The 20,696-nt window shown below is 50.1% G+C and overlaps 1 protein-coding gene across 2 annotated transcripts in view; it reads right to left on the reverse strand.

Moving 5' to 3' along the window:
* The window catches only part of LOC121479676 (anoctamin-2), a 341,299-nt gene that overhangs the window by 48,636 nt on the left and 271,967 nt on the right, over positions 1–20,696 (reverse strand). For both annotated transcript variants that reach the window (XM_041735401.1, XM_041735402.1), the window contains exon 16: positions 17,142–17,337. In XM_041735401.1, coding sequence (XP_041591335.1) covers positions 17,142–17,337 — 196 coding nt within the window. The remainder of the gene's footprint in view (positions 1–17,141; positions 17,338–20,696) is intronic.

Raw genomic sequence — 20,696 nt, forward strand, 5'->3', positions numbered from 1 at the left:
GGGGCAGAGTGTTTGCTGAGGATTCACAGGTCTTGGCAGCTGGCTGGGCAAAGATAGAAGGTTATAGGGCCACACTTCAGGGGCAGAAGGAAAGCCCTAGCCCTGCAGCACATGCACTAATACGGTATCGCCTTAAAGGGTGCTGAGCATAAAGCCAAACAACCAGGACCATGCCAGCCAGGAGGTGGTGTGTCCAGATGAGGTTGACGCACAGGTCCATGTGACTTGTTTGCCCACCTGACTCACACACAGCTTTAGTAGGAATCTTTGGAAGAATGGATACAACACTGTTTTCTGTCCTGAAATTCCCTTCCCGGGCCCATCCCCTCCTGTACAAATCCTTCTCAACCCTTAGCATTCAGATCAAATGTGGTCTGTAATCTCCTTCCTGAAGCTTTCCTAGATGACTTCAGACGGTAGTATTATTTTTCTTCTATGGTATTTTATGTTTCCCTGCATTCATTACCTATATCCATGCCCTCTGAAAATCACAACAGGAGCTTTCACTGGTCATCTGTCTTAGTTGGTGTTGCCTGCTATGTCAAGAAATAAGCAGTTTGGGAATAAGTGGTTTATTTGGGAAGTGCTCCCAGCAAACGTGGCGAGGGAATGAGCCAGAGAAGGGAGGGAAGGCAGCATGGATGTGTTCATGAGCAATTTCATGCTGCAGGCTACTGGAGCTCAGTCCCCCTGGGACCTTCTAAGAGACTGTGAAACACCCCTCGTAATTATTACACTAAGGAGTGTGAAAGTGGAGTCCCTCACTGGTTGAAGGTTACCGCTGGAATGAGGTTACCCCTGGACATGACTCCCTAGCGTTTCTGCCTTCTTCTGTGCATGGGCTGAGCATGATTACAACCAGAGAACACCTGCAGGCAGAGAGCTGCAGTGACCTCCACGGTGGTCAGTGGAGATGTGTGTGCTGTACAGGGGTGTCTGCTCCAAGCTGCTCCACAGGTGGCATCACACCCAGGTGCACACACTTGCTACCCTGTTTCATCCTTACCTACCTATGTGAGGGAGGTATCACATCTCACTTTTACAAATAAAGGCAGCTGAGGTCCAGAGAGGTGAGAGCCTTGCTCTAGATCACAGAGCCAGTAAGTCTGGATTACATAAGAGTTAAGGTCTGAACCCAGATCTGCCTGTCTCCAAAGATAATTTTTACTACACCACACTATGAAATCAGGACTTTTGGCTGCTGTTTACACCACACATCTTCTTTCACCTCCCCACCCTCCACCCTCAGCCCACTCGATATGTACCTAAGAAATATTTGTGACTGGTCAGTTCACATTGAGTACCACCTGCATGCTGCCAGGATGAATATGACTCCACACTTCCTGCAAGGAGCTTCATTTGCCAAGGTCTCTGGGAAAGCCTTTTGCAAACCGCCAAGTCTTTTCCAGATTTAATCTCTGACTGGCAAGGAATCCTTTCCCCTCTAGTCATGGCAGAAGGGGATCTTAGGGAGAAGAATGCTATGTATCCATGATCTGTCTTCCCACACAGCTCAGTGAGCCCCTCATTCATTTGCAATCTTAGAACACAGTCCTGAGTATAACAGATGATGCATCAGTGTTGGTCCAAGCATGAGCAGTGACCTACCGAGGAGACTGTCATAGGCAGACATGAGCCTCTAGGGACCCATGGCCCTGGGAGGGGCCTTGAGACCTAGGAAAGCTTAGAGGTGCCATAGCACTACTATCATAATTGAGATCTTGGCCTCCACTTCTCCCTAAGGCCTGGGGAAATGAGAGCTACCCAATTGTCTAGTCCTGACCTAGCCCCCATGAACCCTAAGAAACATGGCATCGCCCCTGGGCAGCCAGCAGCACTGAAAACTGGTTCATTCTCAAGAGCCCCATCATCCTGAAGCCCACTTTAGTTTGCTTATGCTCACGAACAGTCCTAGAGGTCCTGGCAGGCCATCCTGAACCTACAGAGCACCCACTCATGCTATTCTGGGCTCAGGGGAGTTGAGGGGAGTGACTATTTGCTTATTTTGCTCCAGAGATGGCCATAGGGACAGAGAGTTGCATCAGACACACCCAACTTCAAATACAGAGCGTAGAGGACTGAACTTACATAAAAAGCATACTGACATCTGCCTCCCAGGTCGTCCTGAGGACAAGATAAGATGCTTATAAAGCCCTCAACCTAGTGCTTGGCAAGTGCCAGATCTCAATAAACAATAGTTTCTATTGTCCTGAATAGTGTCCTCCCACTCCATCACCTCCTCCAAGCCAGCAGCCCTGCTTTCTGCAGCAGGGTTGGGCCATCTGCGGCCAAGTGTTTGTGCACCTGTCTAGCCCCTAAAGTTCTGGGAATCGTTTCCATGTTGATTAATGGGCACTTACTACCAATCAGCAGTGAGGATAGCTAGTAGGTGACCCTGCTGACACATGGCTGGGAAGGTCTAATTGAAAAGCCCCAGTCCCCACCTCCACAGAACTCCTAGGCCAAGCTTCCTGACATCCTCCAGACAACTCTGGAAATAAACACAGTCTGCTAGGGAATCTGGGACATCGCCATCATTTTATAGGAGATGAAGTTGGAAAAGTCTACCATGATAACACGCAGCTGGTAGACACCTTTCTGCTTTTCTCCTTGCCACACTCGGAGGAACATGGATGCAGTCCCATGAGCTAGAAGTCCAGGCCGATCCCACACTGCCTTACCCAGCAAGCATTTGGATCATGGTCTGTACTCACCATTCACAGTGAACACTGCCTCGTCTGCTACTTCTTCTTCAGTTTATATGCATTAGCAAAGCCCTTCAGATATTTAACCTGTAAGGGCTTTTTCAAAACTCCCTGCTACGAATTCTGCCAAAGTGGCCAGTGCCTCCCTGTTTGATTTATGTTTATCAAGTCTTGCCTGGGCTCAAGGTCCAAATCCCTGTCTTCAGTCTGATTCTTATTCTCTTTGACAAAAGGAAACAAGGCTGAGGCCAAGGAATTGTCTGCCCACAGTTTCTAAGGCCACTTGCCATTTGAAGATCTCCCAACTCTGTACCCCCATGTTGCTGTTAACCCTCATTTTCCCTAGCCCCGTGTCACCCAGCCCTGCCATGCACAGTTTGGATGGCTTTTCCACAATGAACACAGTCAGATTCACCTTCTGATGGGTCATAGCTGTCACTAGATGTACCCTACTAAGCATATTTACTGAATGAATGAATGAATGGATGGATGGATGGATGGATGAATGAATGAATGAATGAATGAGTGACATGAAAAAAATATGATTTGGAATAGTGAAAACATTCCAAAAATTTCCTAAAAATCGCCAGTCGTGTTCCAAGGAAGGACCAATGCCTATGGGTATGAAGTCACAAGAAAGCAACAGCAAAAGAGAGGTAAATCTCCTTCATTTCCACTTCAGATTCATTTAATTAATTTAAATTTCCCTACCTTATCCACAAGATAAGAGATGGGGGTGTTGGAGTCAGATGCAGGACCCAGAAAGGCTACAGCCTGTGCCTTGCGAGGTACAGACAGAGACAGGAGGTCAGAGCCCAGGCCAAAGAAGAAAACGGGAGTGATGGGGAGTGGGGCAGATGTGCCCAGCAGAAATGCTCCTTAACTGTCCTGTCATTTGCAGTGGGGCCCCTCATTAGCCTTTCCATGGAATATTCAATAAAGATGCATTAAAACCTGCTTTCCTCACCAGTGTTCAGAGAATCCTGGATTTGTTCTTGGGGGAGGGATACACCAAAGGACTGAGTCCTGTATCAAGATGGGCACAGGGTCATGAACAGAGACTGTCCATGTGCCCTGTTGTGCTGGGCTACAGAGGAGAGAAAGAAAGAGGAGGAAGGAGGAGCAAGAAGGGAAGGACAAAAGGAAGGAAAGAAAGAAGGGATGGCAGGGGAAAGGGTAAGGAAAGGAGGGAGGAGGAGAGGGAGAGGGGAAGGTAGAAGGGAAGGAAGGAGGGAAGGGAAGGGAAGGGAAGGGAAGGGAAGGGAAGTAGGGAAGGAGGGAGGGAAAAAAGGGGGAAGGAAGGAGGGAGAGGCAAGAAGGGAGGCGAGGGGGAGAGAGTGAAGGAAGAAGGGAAGGGAGGGAGGGAGAAGGAAGGAGGGAGAGAGGGAAGGAGGAGGGAGTGGGAAGGAGTGGGAGGGAAGGAAGGGAGAGGAAGGAGGGAGAGAGGAAAGGAGGGAGAGGGGGAGGGAAGAGGAGGGAGGGAGTGGAAAGGAAAAGGATTTTGATCCTTAGACCAGTCACCAAGGCAGCCAATTCAACAGTAACAACCACTTCTTGTCTCTCATTTTAAAATAGTTTGGGGCTAAGACAATTAAAACTTCTGTCACCCCAAAATAAGTAATCAGATCTAATGAGCTGAAAATTTGGGAAACTTGTCAATGTGGCTAGAAGGAGATTAAGGATGAGGTGCAGAGAGGCACGTGTCTTTGATTTTCTTTTATAATCTCCTTTGAACTCTTTGTTCTCAAATCTCCCAATCCCTGCAGGAATTTCCTCCAAGTTCTTGGGAGAGAGAATCTAATCCTTTCAGGAAGCTTTGCTCCAACTGGAAATGAGGGGCTCCCTTCCTCCATACTGATAAATCATGGACCTAGTTATTATTTATTAGTTTTATTTCTAAAAACAGCCTTTGCCTGTGCTTTGAGGGCCATGAGCCACCATAAATAATGGGCATTTCCAATAAACAATCCAAATCCACTTGATAGGCCACTAAATCAGCTGGGTGCCCCCACCTCAGAGAAGCTCTGTAGCCATGTTCTGTGCTTTGCTGAGCCTTCCAGGGAAGGAGGCCTTCAGGGGACACCTCCCCCCAGGGATGGAGATAACTGGGGTGGGGGTAGGGAGTGTCAAAGCCCTGAAGCTCCAGGTGGACTGCGGGATCTCTCTCAGCCAGCACCAGGAGTCTCATCTGTCCAGGACACAGACTATGTGACTCAAGAAATACAACAAGTTTTCCCAGAGTCCACTTGGGATGGAATGATGTCTTCAGGCCAAGAAGGACCATCTGCACTTCAGGCCACTGGCAGGTTATCCTCATAAGACACAGACCTCTAGAGTGGCCCAAATCTGAGCCCATGAGAGAACAGCCCAGAGCCTTGTGCTTCATAAAACTCCAAACACAGTGCCTTTAGGTCACAATCACCACAGGGGAGTCAACACAGAGCACGTGAGTGGGCAGAAAGCAAACCCCCTCTATCATTATTGGCTTCTGAAATCCCACGTCCCCCAGAAAGTCACCCCACATCGACTGAAGGCCTTCTGAGGGTTTTGCCTGCTTCCAACCTGCTGAGGTAGATCTCCAACAGAGGGCAGGCTCCATCCAGGACCAGAAGGGCAATCGGATAGAATATCCATGCAGAGCCTTTACCCGCCTCATTTTCTCTTAACTGTTAAACCTCTGGAGCATCATGTCATGAAAAAATATGACTACAAATGACCCAGCTGTAAACTGCCTTGGAAAATAATTAGTATGAAAGCCCAAGTTAGTCCTAGGGGGCCGCTCAGAATTCAAAGTCCCCAGAGCTCCATCCTAATCATATAGAAACAGTATGACCAGCAAGAGGATGCCGCTGAATTGTTGAGAAGCAGCTCAGTGTAGCCGGAGCCCCCAACAAGCCAGCCAGCACAGCTAGGGCCATGGCAACAAAAAGGCATGAAGGGATGTCCAAGTGTGTATGTCAAGTAGTAGCAGCCCTGGCACTGCTCTGGGCGAAGGAAGGAGGGCCTGAACCTCTGTGGCTGAGTCAGAAGGCAAAGGCGCCAGCTCTCCCTGCCTCTCCCCCAGGGCAGATCAAGCCTTTGCAAACAGCAATGTTTTCTGACAGCCCTACCATCTGGCCTTCCCTCCGTGTGTGTGTGGGGGGGGGGGCAGGTGTGTCTTGGCCTCCTTTGTGATGTTGTTGCCTTGTTTGTGCCATTAGGAGGGAATCACCATAGGAAAAGCCAGCCAGCTGGGTAATTAAGCAGCCAGTGCATTGCCTAAGGGAGCAGAGAACTCCAGAACTGGAGATTAAGGATGGGTGCTCCTGAGATACTCCTGTAGCCCTAGAGAGTGTCTTTAGTGCAAGGGATCCCTCCCTTAGAGTCAGGAAGATGATTCTGGCTCCTAGATGAAGGGCTGGGAGACCTACCATGCTGTCTAGCAGCCTAACCCCCAAGGTGACAGCACCCCAGGGCACCTCATTGTAAGAAAGAAGGAGACTAAGTAGGAAGGGAGCACTTGAGAAGGGGGGGGGGAGAGAGAGAGAGGAGACATTGACTGGTCCCATTATGGGCCAATCAGGAGTACCCTAAGCCTGGTGCCCACTATGTACCAGGTACTATACGGGTACTTGAACGTGGATTCCCCATTTGATTGTTAAAATTGCCCTATGAGGACTGTCTCCCCTTGGCAATGATAGGAGCAGGGAGAGAATAGGTAGGTGTGCCCGGTTTGTAACCACAGTGGGGCATCTTGCAAACACCCTGGTCTGGAAACCAAACCCAGTGAAGGAAGAGACCCATACCACCTTAGCTCATCTCACGTCTTCCCACAGAAGATAGCTCAGAGGGAATGTTTTTTTTTTTTTTTTTTTTTTTTTTTTTTTTTTTAATTTTATTTATTTATTTATGATAGTCAGAGAGAGAGAGAGAGAGAGAGAGGCAGAGACACAGGCAGAGGGAGAAGCAGGCTCCATGCACCGGGAGCCCGACGTGGGATTCGATCCCGGGTCTCCAGGATCGCGCCCTGGGCCAAAGGCAGGCGCCAAACCGCTGCGCCACCCAGGGATCCCCGAGAGGGAATGTTTTATCTTTCTCTTCTTTTTTTTTTGTTCCACAAATATTTCTCAAGTGGCTACTATGTGCCAGGCATCAGGCACTGAGAATACAGCAGTGGCTGAACCAATATACTCCCTGCCATGTGGAGCTTACAGTCAGAAGAGGGGCATAGACAAATGTACAACTCTGGAGAGCCATGAGGATAAAAGGCAGGGAGAAGACTGCTTTAGTCGGAGTGGTCAAGAGAGGCCTCTGGGAAGCTGTCCTCTCTGCTGAGGCCCCAGGGATGCTGTGGAGCTCCTGCGGGTCCCGGGAGGAGCCAGGGGCAAGAGCTATAGGTATAGAAGTAATGGAAAGACCCAAGGGTCTGAAGCATTCTGAGCAAGGAGAAACCATCTATGTAGGCAATAGAGCTGGAGGGGAAGGCAGGGGTGGGTCAACGAGAAGGATCTCAGATCTCACAGGAAGCACAATGGGAAGTTGCCTTGGCGTTTTGCACAAGGAAGGGATAGAGTGAGATAAAATTTTAAAAGGATCACAGAAAACAAGCTCTGTGTGTGTGTGTGTGTGTGTGTGTGTGTGTGTGTGTGTGTGGAGTGGCAGGGACAGTCACAGAAGCAGAGAGACAAATGAGAAGTGTACAGTGGTCCAGGCAAGAGATGACCAATGTTAGGATGGGAACTTGTGAACAGTGGTCAAATCTGGGGTATGGATGAAGGTGAAAGAGGCCATACTTCACAGACTGGAATCAAGATGTGGGGGGAAAAGGGGACACAGAGAGAGAGGTCCAGGGTGACAATTGGGTTTTAGTAGGAGCATTTGAGTGGGTGGTGGTTCCACCTCCTGAGAGGGGAAAACAAATGGGTGAGAAGTAACGGGTATGGAGGAAAACTTAAGAGCTCAATGTTGGATGCACAGAGTCCTTGGACCTCTGTGCTTTTGTGCTTCCTGGGCCATGCCCCTGGTGGGGAGGAGCACTGCACCAGCTGGAAAGCATCCAGCTGGCTGGTATACCCGGCCAGCTTCCAGCTTCGAGGAACCGGAGCCTTGAGCAAGCCATGGCCGCAGGCGGCAGGTACACCGAGTGATAACCCAAGTGCTTCCAGCTTCTGGTCTTCTGTGTTCTGTGACACAAGTCACAGGGCTGTACCAGAAGCAGAGAGGAAGATCTTGGACTGGAAGGACGTTTTGGTCCCACACTGTCCCCGGACAAATGATTCACTTTTCCAAGCCTCGCTGTCCTGACTCCTCAGAGGGAACCATCCTTAAACATTTCGTGTATAGACTGAGGGAAATAAAGATCTACTGCGCTTTTCAAGTTTAAGGAGATAGCTGCATGCTCCTCGGGTAGATTTCCAGGAGGAGAAAGGAGTCCTTGGTTCTGGGTCCGTGGGGTGGACGGCATCCTGGAGATGGGGTGGAGTGGCATACGAATCCCTGAAAGCAGGAGACCCTGCCAGCTGCAGCCCTTCAGCTGAGCTTGCTCTGGACAGGAGGACTATCTTCCCTGAAGAACAATGGCCCACCGGGGACCTGCAGTGCAGAGGGACCCTCTCAGTAATGGCCCAGCCTCTTCCATCAGAGGGAACAGGGCTGGCATCGAACAGCAATGGTGTGTAGCAATGAGAGCCAGGAGCAGGGAAGGCCAGATGTACTGCAGGTACTTTCCGGTTCAAACATGGATTCTCGCCGGACCCCCTCTATTAGTCAAGACCCCAGCAGGACACAGAATTCACCTCCAAGGAGGGCAGTGTAACAAGGTACTACTTAGAGCGGCGAAGGGGTGAGAAGAAGAAAGGGAGTCACGGGAGCCCAAGGACGACTGCGAGGGAGGACTCCTCTGTAGGAGCTGTGCTCAGGAAAGGATGCGGTTCTGCCAAAGATGAGGGAGAAGCAGGGAAGAACCAGCCCCAATTCCCTCTCTGGCCTGCTAAGTTTCCTCCGGCTCTTCCACGGCTTCCTGGCTTCCTATCGGCAGAACCCAACTGGAGGTCAGAGCTGGGGAGCCCCTGTGATGCCACCTGCAGGGGCTTTGGGGCACAGGACCTGGTGGCGAAGGGGTCTGGAGAGAAAACATGGCAAATGGAGAGTGCCCAGAATACTCCTTGCTCTCCTCATGCTTCAAGTCTTGAGCCGGGGTTCTTAGAAAACTCAAACAAAGGAGAGGAATAGACTGGACTTCTGCTAACAGGAGAGAGGAGTGCTCCCCTGATTAACCGGAAACATAAAAGAGTCGTGTTCATAGTTATGGCTCAAGTTTGGGAAGGAATTCTTGCCAGCTGTATTAAACTATTATAAGTAGCATGTTTCTAATAATAGTTTCCTCTAACTGGAAAGAATTGCTCCCTGAACTGGGGCTTTAACCATGATCAGGTCTTTTTTATTATTAGCAGCAGCCTCCTGTGGTCCCTGTCCGTCCCAGACAACGTTTACAAGACTTCATGCCCACAGCACAGAGGGGGCCCACAGACAATGGCAGGATCCCCCCCGTGCCACACCCTTCCCCTGGCCTCACAGATGGGCAGGCGGGAGGTGCTGCCTCCCCAGTTGCTGGAGGCCACCCAGAGAGTCAGGCAGGGGTGGGAGGGGGGGTGTGAATGCAAGAGTGTGAATGCAACCCGGGTAGACCTGACTCTCAGGCTGGTTTTCAAATGACCAGCACTAGGGTCTCCGCACCTCTGCCCCCCACCCTCCAGCCCTGAGAAAGCACAGGTCCTGGTCCACACACGTCTACATGTGTCCACATGCATCTACATGCATCCACACGTGTCTACATGAGAACCTGCTGTGAAATTACACTCCTGGGCAGGCTTAGGCTGCAGTGAAGCCGAGTCCCCTTGTCTCAGTACTCAGAGCCAACAAAGCCAGCATGTCCCCCTGACTCTGAAAACACACGTTGTCCACATTTGATGGAAAATTAGATCCATCTGTGTATGTCCAAAACTTTCTTTAAATATTTTTTTGATGTCCTAGTAGCATTTGGTACTGAGCTTCCTCTCCTTTTTTTCCTTCCCTCTCTTTTCTCCTTAGTAGTAATAGATTGGCTTTCCTTGGGGATGGCTTAGAACTGGATACAACATTTTAGACTGAGGCACTTCAATTCTTCGGAAAAAAAAATTGTTTTTAATTTAATGAAGCATGTGGGACCCCAGAGTCTGTGAACCTAAGCAGCAGGTGTTCTCATGCGTGCAGAGTTTGCTCTGAGGTTCCCTGCCCCTCCTGAGACCCCTACCACCTGTCATTCATATGGATTGGGGCATTGCCCTTTAAACCTTCTGAGCCATGGGCAGTGTTTTCTTCTGCTTTCGCAAACACCTCTAAAATCTCCTGAGGACAAGAACAGCTACATATTACCAGACAGCAGAGCATCACGGTCTCAGCAGTGAGGTCTCACTTATCCCCTACCAGCCCCATGAACTCGGGGTTGTTATTCATCTCTCTGTGGCTCAGTCTTCTGACTCTAAAATGGTCATGTTAAGACTCCCAACACCTGGGCACCTGGGTGGCTCAGTGGTTGAGCATCTGCCTTTGGCTCAGGTCGTGATCCTGGGGTCCTGGGATTGAATCCCACCTTGGGCTGTCCGCAGGGACAGAAGCAGGGAGCCTGCTTCTCCCTCTGCCTGTGTCTCTGCTTCTCTCTGTGTGTCTTTCCTGAATAAACCAATAAAATCCTTAAAAAAAAAAGAGACTCCTGATGCCCTTGGGGGCTTTCTGAGGATTAAATATACTGATAAATAGAAAGTGCTTAGAGCAGTGTTTGGTGTGTGCATGCACACATGTGTACACACATACCCCACAACCATGGGCTCCCGTGTCAAGTTCCTAAACTTCTCAGGCTTCCCAGAAGTAATATGAAAGCAATGAACAATTTCCTGGCACTACAGTGAAAAGTCTGTGGCATGATCTATGTATAGTGCCCACCAGTGCCCAGTACATGATGCGTACTCCATTAAAACCTGGCTGCACTTCAGCGGCCCCCGGGGCAGCAAAACTGCAAGACATTGGCTACATTTAAACAGCTCACAAACAAAGCCATGTTCAAGAGAATTGGAGACTCTGACTTGACACAGTCACCATTCTTTGAGTACCTGCAAGAAGCTCAACCCTGTAACTCGCAGAGGCCTGCCAGAGAGTGAAAAATCAACTGCACAGCTCCACACACTACCAGCACTGTGCACATGGTCTTGGAAGAGGAAGAGGAGGCATGGCAGCAGAGCTAGAGATAAAGAATGATAGAAACAAGCTGCTGATGGCGTCTTGGTTACTCAGTCTAGAAACCTCCTGTGAGCGCTGCCTCCCCACTCTGTTTCCAGCTAGATTTCCTTACAACTGGAGTGTGGACAGGCTTCCCTTCCAGGCCAAGCCCAACCCATGTCTACATGGGTCAGGATAAGAACCTACAGTTTTCAGGAGCACTAGAATCCTGCTCCCTCTGTGTGGGCTCAGAAGCTTGCTGCCTCAAAGGCATGGTATATCCCTGTGTCCAAAGGAGGAAGCTGCTTTGCTATGCGAGTGTGTGTCCCCCCAAAATTCATACATTGGAAACCTAATCCCCAAGGTTATGGTATTAGAAGGTGGGGCCTTTGGGAAAGGCTCAGGCCATGAGAGTGGAACCATCATGAGTGACAGGAGTGCCCTTGTAAAAGAGGCTCCAGAAAGGCCCCTAGTCTCTCTGCCATGTGAGGACACAGACAGATGTCTGTGAACTGGGAGAGGACCCTTCCTCAACCCTGTTGGTGTCTTGATCTCAGACTTTTAGCCTCCAGAGGAAGAGAAACACATTTCTGCCATCTATACCCACCCTGAGGTATTCTGTGATAGCAGATGAACAGACTAGGGCAAAGCATACCTTGAGCTCGTCTACTTGGTGACTCTTGTCACCTTGCCCCGTACCTAGCCTCCCAGGACATCTGAGCCCTGTCTGATTTGCCTGGGAATCTGAGGTCCTGATGTCCTTCCCAGCTCTTGCTTGTTTCCCATCGCAGGAACCAGACCCTTTCCTATGACCACGACCTAAAACTCCTTCAAGAATGAACAGATAGATCACTGGGGCCCCTCCTGTCCCTGCCTCCCCCCATTCACTGGGATTCTCACAAACTAGCCCTGATGCTGCTGGACTGGGCTGCACAACTTATATAGAGGGCCTTGGCTGTCAAGGCCCCACGCTTCATTCACTTTTCCCTAGTGACCCCATACCACCACTACAGGGTTTAGCTCAGTCCCTGTCTCTGCGCTCCAGATCACGGTGTGTCTTGCACCCAAGCCTGTGATCATTGTTATGTGGTAGCCAGGAAGACAATTACCCCCTTTATTTACCACTGCAGAGCCAACTTCTAACAAATTCTGTTTCTTGTCACAAATATTTGTGGCAAGAACGGCCCTCAGATCGGCCTGATGTCTGGGTCTGTTGGAGGATGCTCCCAAGGAATCGGTCTTCACCACCCAGCCTTGCAGGAAACAGTTGGGAACTTGTTGGGGTTGTTTACACCAGCTGTTTGCACCTGGTGAGCAAGGCAGTGGTCACAGCCTCCTCATCAATCAGGAGATCTGAGGCACGAAGCCAGACGGGTCTTAAAGCCAGCGTGAGAATGGCAAAGGAAGCCCCCAATTCTGGTAGAATCCTCACTCCATTAGGTGGCATTCTTCACAGCTCTATGTCCCCATGAAGGCCTGGAGTCTGCAAGCCACCCCTTGGCCGGCAGGTGTGCTGGGCACCCCGTGGTGCCACTGCCATTGGTGAGCAAGCGTGCACGCACTGCCGTGAAGGGCGCTTTCAACCTTTCAGTCCCTCCGTTGTGTCTGTCAAGTCACTGTCCCATCACAACAACTTTACATTCACCTTTCTCATCTCAAAATCTCCTTGGGTCCTTTAGTAAGTAGGAGATAAAGAACGTGTAACTGTCCACTGTAGCTTCTGCTGTGGCTTGCCGGATGCCCAGCCTAAGGGCATTCCTTGGGGGGAAAAAAGCCTTTTTGAATGCACGAAAGAAGACAGAGATGCATTTAACCAATAACTGCATTCAGAAACTTGTGCTAAGGTCTACTGTGAGGCAGGCACCACATGGGGGAGGAAGAGAAAGGGAAGACCGAGCAGCTGTCCTCCAGAAGCCCCTCCAAGGCGCTATGGCCTGGCTGGAGCAAGCAGCAGGGACCTTTCCTGCTCATGGAATGTCCATGCACTTCTACACATTTTCCGGCCTCTTCTCAATTAGGCTGCTTCCAGCCAGCATGCTGTGAGCGGAAGTGAGGGACGGTGCCCCCAGACCTGTGTGGCTCACAGCTGATGTGGCCGTGTGGCCTCCATCCGTCTGCGCCCTAGAGCGGCTGTGTGAGCCGAGCCCCCCACCCTGACACACTGGATGTGGAGCATGAGTGAGAAGAGATAAATGACTTTGCACTATGCACCAGAGATTTTAAGGTTAATTCTTTACCCTGGCAGAGCCTCATCTATTCCAAGACCAGTAAACACACACACACAAGTCCAGCAATGAGAGAAGACAGTACGTGATGAACTCCAGTGAGTGGAGCAGACAATACACCCCAAGTGTCCCCGTACCTGCTGCTTTACAGGCCACCAGTCTGTGCTGCGGTGTCCCCTCTGCTGTTCTGCACCCTCCCCTCTGCCTCTGCTACTGCCTCTTCCTAGAGCCCTCCCTCCAGGTCTCCGTGTTCCAGGGCCTTCCTGTCGCTCTGGTCTCAGCCACCATGGTACCACCTCGACAGGCCTTTCCCCACCACTTGACCAGAGTGCACAACCCCAAACCACAGTCACGTGACTGTTTTTGCTTTCTCACCCTTCATAAATATTCCCACTCACTGTTGATCTTTCCAGTATTACAGCATAAACATAGTGAGAGTAGGGGCCATGTCTTCATTGTTTCCAACTATATTCCCAGAATCGTGCCTGGCACCCAGCAGGCACGCCACATCTGAGCGATGAACAAGTGAAAGCATGATCTGTGTCCGAGGAGTTCAGAAGTTGGTTGAGTGTCCAGAAAAGGATGGGGGAGGCAGGCCTCTAGAAGTCCCTTAAAAGGAGGGTCGCTGAGGGCCGTGAGAGCACTTACAGCAGCCTAAACAACAGCACAGAGGTGGGAACATACAGGGTGATGTCAGGTGGGTCACCCAGGGCGGAGGAGGATACTGGGAAGAAGGTGGCCAAGAGCCTCAAATCTTAGTTTATATTTGATCTGAGACCAAAAAGAAAACTTTCTGTGGGGGCTGATGGGAGTGGTGCTCCCTTCCGCCAGCCCAGGGAGAAAGTCTGAGAAAGAATGACTGGGTGGGATTTCCAAGCCAGAGGTCCACAGTCCTTAGGCTGTGATGACAGACCTCACAGAGGTGATGATCGTGGACAGGAGGGAGGAAATGATGAAGGAAGGATCCATAAAATTCGTTCCAGAAAAGCTCCCTGTTTTGCCCAATGCCACACATCTGGGGATGGGAGGGAGAAGGAGCCAGGTCTAGACCTCAAAGTTTCCTTCCATTGGGCTCCCTAATTCAGTGGCTCTTCCGCTATACAAAAACACCTCTCTGAGCCTTCTGGGAGCACCCGGTTGCAGGCAGACAAGGGCAGCACCGACGAGGCCCAGACAGGTTCCTGCACGGGGCCCTAATACACCATTTCAGTCCCATCAGTAAGAAACTCGCATCAGCATCTCACCGAAGGTATCTGCATTTCAGAGGGAGACTCTGAGTGTGAACTTCAGTAAAATGAGGAGATGACACTTCCCTTGCCGACTGTACAGTTTTTGTGAGAATGAAATGGGATAATGGAATTCTTTTAAGTTTAAAGTCGCTTTAGGAAGATCACTATCAGAAACAACAAATTGTAGTTACTAGAATTTCATCTCCTTTCCAGGGCACAGATGTCCTCACCGGCCCCTGGTTTCACAGCCAGAAGGAGCACCAAATTCCTGGGTGAGGGAAGGGGTGCTATTAGAAACACTGGACATAGCTTCACAGTGTGGATGGTGTTTTCTGGCCTGATGCAAAGAGAATCTGCCCAGCCTGGTAATGGGAGGTGCTCACTAAATACTTGTTAATGAGGTTTTGATCTTGGGCCACACTCTAGCTAGAATTCTAGCCCTCCTGCTCTCCAGAGTTGTGGAAGACAAGTGAGATAGAGTAATGCAGATGGCAACAGGGAGATATTTCTGCACCACTGCTGGCTTCCTGCTCCTCTCTTCCCTCCTTCCTGCCAAACACACTCAATAATCTCCTTTATAGTAGGCCTCCCTGCCTCTCTCTCCTCTGTGGCATCCTAGGTTCCTGCCAGGGTAGTTTTACAAGCATATAGCTCCATTCGTGTTGCCCTCTTCAAAAAAATCACCAGTGGTGTGAGGTCAGAGCCCTTGAGGGGGATGGGGAATGCTTCTCTCCGCTTCTGATGTCTCCCCGATGTGGAGGGAGTGCGCTTAGTAGTAATGCCCTGCCTAATCTCCTCGAACTCACTCCCTTCACCTCTCAGGGTACAGAAACTTATTTCATTGGTCTGTCTAGAAGGTGACACTGGCATTCACTATCTACCCACTTCCTCTGCACTTCCTCTCAGGAGCCAAGGGCCTGCAAGAAGCAGGTGTTCTTCTGGGCCTCCCTCCCCACCATGTCCTGAGACTTGCCAGGCTTCCCTGTCCTCTGCCTCTGGACCACTGGGAGGAAAGTCTGTCTGTAATCTGGTATTAGGAAACCTCTCTGGCTCTCTGCTAAGTTGCTTCCTCCCACGTAGCCTTCTTTTTAACCTTAAAAGTGAAATCTTTGCCTTTGCCTTCCTTCTCAGCTAGTTCAGTGATCAGGCCAGAAAGATGGGTACTTTTTATTGCGTGGCCCTTGAACTCTGGCAAACGCTTTCTCCTTGCCTGTGAAAAGAAGCAGAGCTCTCGGCCTGGCATTCAAGGTCTTCCACTGAAAGATCAGGTCTCAGTCAATGCTCTGGGCCCAGATCCCCCTGTCTGCTGTGCCCTCGGCAATCCAATAGGAACTGCCATGCTGGGCTCCTCTCACACCCTGAACATGCTCTATGTTTTCCTTCTTTTGCAGGCGGAGCCCTCTGCTCCTCGCTTGGCACCAAAATTCTACCCAGACTTCAAAGACGTGTATAAGCCCAGCCACATGCATGCCTCCGTGGGCCTTTCTTAACCCCAAGGGATCTGATCTCTCTCTTCAGTGTGTACCTCTCATTCTCATTCCTCTGCTAGGAACTCTTGTCCTCCTGCCTATCCTAATACCACTTATCTGTGGGCAAAGCAACTTGATGCCCTTGTCTCAGAGGCCTCCCCTGGGCCCTCAGGAGTGTTGGATGCTCCCCCTAAGTGCTTCCATAGAGTCCTACATGCCACTAGACACACTGAAGCAACATCCTCTGCTGACTCTCCTCAAGAAATTTATAAAGGAACACAGATCACTTTGATGAACCTGCACATGCCTCCACTCTAGAAGGTACCCTGCCTACATCCACATAGAAACCAAAAGTCAACATCCACTGTGTGTAGAGCCTAGGCTAGAGAAAGGCACTGAAAGAATCCCTTTAATCAGAATTAGTGAGACCTTTCTGGAATTTTCTGATCCTCTGGGGAAGGTTCTCTTGAAGACCTATCCTATCAAGTGTCTTGCTTCTCACTGGTCAGTGACTTCAAAGTATCATATCATTAATTCAACTTTTCTGAGGCCAGTGAGCAGCGGACAGGTCCTCAGATTCAACCAGGAAGAGAGGTGCATGCACGCAGGCCACCCAGGGTAAGTACCATGAGGAAAGGGTCTCAGCTCTCAGCCCTCCCCCCATCAAGCACAAATGCCAAAAAAGTGGCGCTTAGGCAACAGCAGGTTGCGGCTCAAATGACACGTCTGAATACTGAGGCCACCACATTTTTCTCACTGGCTTGAAGCTTGGGAAGTCTGAGATGCCTCTTTGAAGTCTGCTCAGTGTGTGGGGAATGTATGGATTTTCTGGGGCCTCGGCAAGATGGGGATAGATAAGACCCTCCAGGGCTCAAGTATCAAGAGCTTTCTTGACTCTGTAAACACTCCTGGGAAAGTGCGGAGATCTAAAACTTGGTGACTTGTAACCAGAAGTGTTGAACCTGTCTCGTCTTTAGATTAGGCTAAAAAGAAGAGACCCTGTGTATGATGCTTAGGGGCTGGTGAGGCACTCAACTTGGTTGGGCTGGAAGACAACTGATAGAGAATGTCCTAGGGAGGATCTTTGCCTGAGGGGAGGCCCCTGGCAGGCCCTGCAAGTACAGAAACACTGTACTTCCTCATTTCTCTGGTTAAAATGTCTTGTGCAAAGCATTTGGTCCCTATTCCTTTTTTCAGTCACCACCAGCAAGACCCCTGTGTGCTTTGAGCTGACTGCGTTCAGGGGGCCTTGGGGAAACATGGGATTTTGTGACACAGTACCGATTTTGGTGAGCCATGTGGCCACGGCACCATAGATCTCATCCAGGATGAGGATGACCACGAGGTTGATGATGACCGCTGTTGCTGTCACTGTCACCCGGACATTGGGGCGTGTGGTCTTGTTGAGAGACAGAGCTGCTGCAGTCGTGATGCGGTACACAATGACCCCAAAGACAATGGAGAACGTCAGGGCGATCTGTTTGGGAGACAGGGAGTGTCAGAGCTCAGCAGGCAAGTGCTGAGCAACTACTACTGGCTCAGCCAACTGTGCTATTTGCTACGTCAGGAACTCTATGAACCTGGAGCCCACTCGTGGGTAACAGGGGGCTGCACACCCTCTGGACTCATGTGCAAATTCTGAGGACAGGGGTGCTGTCCATGAGAGAGCACCTTCCATTTTTACCAGATACCAAATGGTCAACAACACACACAAAACCCCAAGAATGCAAACACCAGAGAAGGTGTGTGCAGCACATGCAACGTGGTTTCTTTCACTAGGGGACATCCAATCGACTGTGGAGGTAAGCTGAACTCTAATTAAACCACAGTGATTAATACCAGAGAAGGTACCACGTGCTCAATGAAGGGGCTGCGTACAGAGGGGCAAGCTAAATCAGGAGGAATAATGGGATAGAAACTGGGATCTCAATGGAAGGAAACAGGGAGCCACTGAAGGTGTTTGAGCTGAGAAGCAGTGAATTAGAGCTTCTTGCACTGCATACGGGAGGGCTCCCCAAAGAAGAATAAAGGGAGAGAAACTAGGAGTGAGACTGGTAGACCCTCGATCCTCAGGTAAACAAAACATCACTCAAAGATTTCTCTACCAGGCACCCGGAATGAGGACTCAGATTTCTCATTCAGTGCTGAAATCTCTGGCTGTTTTGTTAAAAGGAACGTTTACCAGCCACTTGACCTCTAAGGGTTCCCCACTTCCTCTTTCTAGAACCAAGGAATAATAAACTGTGCTCCCAGACCAGCCCACCTCCTCTCCCATCACAGCCCAGGAATGTTTGTTCCCATGAAGTCCAAGGACATTGGGGGAAAAAAGTGCCCTGAGTGAGCCCTTGGAGAGGGCAGAGGGAGGACATGAGACAGGCCAGGTGGATAACCTGCTCAGAGCAAAATTCTAATTTGTTTCAGTCATTTGAAGTCTTCTTTCTTAGAATCCTTTCCGCAGAGGAGGCTGTTTAGGTAGTATTTCCTCTGGGGTCAGGGGAAGAGGGGCTGGCACTGGGTCTGGAGAGCTACTTGGAAACATGGGGAGAGAAGAGGTTCCTTCTGAAACTCTAAACTGTCCTGGATGACATGTTCCCTCCCTAGGAAGAAGAGGAGGAGAAGGCGGTGTGGAGAGGAAAGGAGGGGAGGAGGGGAGGAGGAGACGGGGCCCTGGCTCAGGCAATGCTTTGCAAGCAGTACTTAGGACCCTGGTGGACCAATGAGAGTCCTCTTTTCTCCCAAAATGAGGACTGGGGACTAGGTTGCAGATGTGTCAAGGTATGAATGTCTTCAGACCTCTGGGGGCTGCCTGGGGATGCTGCGGCCTGGGGGTGCTGGTGGCAGCCTTAGCTAGTTATCCCTGTATGCTGTACAAATATTACTATTTGTTCTATGGGCCACAGTGTGCAAAAGAAGGCCTACCTATGGCAGGCAGGATGGCAGTGTTCTCTGGGTAGAGAGTGTGTGCGTGTGCACGCATGCACACATATGCACACACATGCATGTATGTCAGGGTGGAGGAGAGGCAAGATGGGAAGGACACTGGTGGGAGGCCCCTCTTCTGATGCAGGGTGGAGGGTGGGAGCACCAGAAGCCCCAGCCTCCAGGACGAGGGAAGAATGATGATCATGTGAGTGGGAAAACCTGGACATGACATCACCGCTCTCCAACAATTTAGACATTTTCACTTCCTGTTCCTCTGGGATTGTCACTGCCAGACAGAAAGGGCCTGGAAAACATGGTGTGAGATTCTTTTCCCCCAAAATCACTTTTGCAGTGAAGGCCGGCGATGGTGGTATTAATGAGGCAGGGGGAGGCCAGGGCATCAAAGAGTGTACTTTTGTGGGTGGGTCTGGGGGAAAACAACAATGGCAAAAACAGCTTTGGCTTTGGGGTCTTGGGGGTGAGGCATGGAGGAATGAGTGGGAAGGAGATCAGCTTCAATTCTTCTCCAAGAGGCCCCCGCTGCTAAACTAGGGGAGGAAGAGAACTCTTCACTGCTACCCAGAGTGTGATCTGTGGACCTGCTGCATCGTCTGGGAGCCTTGGAGCACGCAGAATCTCAAGCACAATGCCAGACACACTGGTTCAGAATTTGCACTTGAACCAGATTCCTATTCAAGTTCTAGAGGCACTGCTCTAACTCACTTAGGGAAGCCCCTTTTCCACCCTCCCTGCCTCCTCGGCCCTGCCTCTGACACACCCCTCCCCAACCCTCTGCTGCTGCTCTGTGCCATCCTCATCTCTCTGCCCCTGATTTTGCAGGCCACTAGAGAAACCAGGCTCTGACCTGTCCTTCGAGGTTGCCTACAAGCCCCTCAGTAATCACAGTTCTCAAGTTAGAAGAGCACGGAGAAGACCAGCCCAGTCCCATGACCACTTTGCAGATGAGGAAACAGGCATGGAAGGTGCAGTGGCTTGCTCAAGGTCACAAGGCACGGACTACAACCCTCGTCTCCAGGATTCTGGTAGGAGTTAAAGGATTTTAGCATTCATGGATCAGCCACATCCTGCCTCCAATCTCATATATAAGGAAACTGAGGCCCAAAAAGCAGCAATGTGATGGGTCTAAGGTCTGGGCAGTTCCTGGCAAAGCTGGAATGCTAACAGTGGTAACATCATCATTAACTAGTCCATTTGTGTCCTCTTGATTTTGTTATTGGATGCACATCTTCATGAACACTAATCCTTATAACAGTAATATAAAATAAGCCTTTTGTGGATGTGATTTACTGACTGTCCAGGATTTGAACCCTGCTCTGTGGCTCCCACATCTACAACCCCAACTCAGCATTAGAATATAGCTCATCTAGTACTAAATCGAGCTCTGTTTTCACCACCATGGCTGCAATGTTGATTTTGTTTATTAAATTCAGCAAATGTACACTGAGTATATTTTATGTCTGTGATCAGTGTCCCCTCAAATAGGCCAAAAGTGGGGGTTGGTCTTGTACTGCATTCTGTGCCTCATGCTATTTCACAGCGTTGCCTCACTGTGGAACCTGCCTGGCAAAGATTTGCTGGTCTCTGGCTCTAAGAATCTAGTTCCCCAGCACATGAGAACATCATCATGCTCTCCATTGCCTTTGGTATTCTGATCCCATAGCTTTACTTGTGGATATAACCAAATGGCAACAAAAGCCAGGCAACAGAGTCCAGAATCCTATTTAACGCTATGAGGAAGGAGAACAGGTCTGGTCCCTGCCCTCCAGATCTTGCATTCTGAATCAAAGTTGAAAAAATCATTGCACATATACAAGGATGAGCCTTGTAGCAGCTGGACAGAGTACAGGCTCAGTTCATGTGCTTCATACACTCTGAGTAGAGAGCGGGGGGATT

This window comes from Vulpes lagopus, chromosome 21 (genome assembly GCF_018345385.1).
Source record: "Vulpes lagopus strain Blue_001 chromosome 21, ASM1834538v1, whole genome shotgun sequence".
NCBI classification, from domain to species: Eukaryota; Metazoa; Chordata; class Mammalia; order Carnivora; family Canidae; genus Vulpes; species Vulpes lagopus.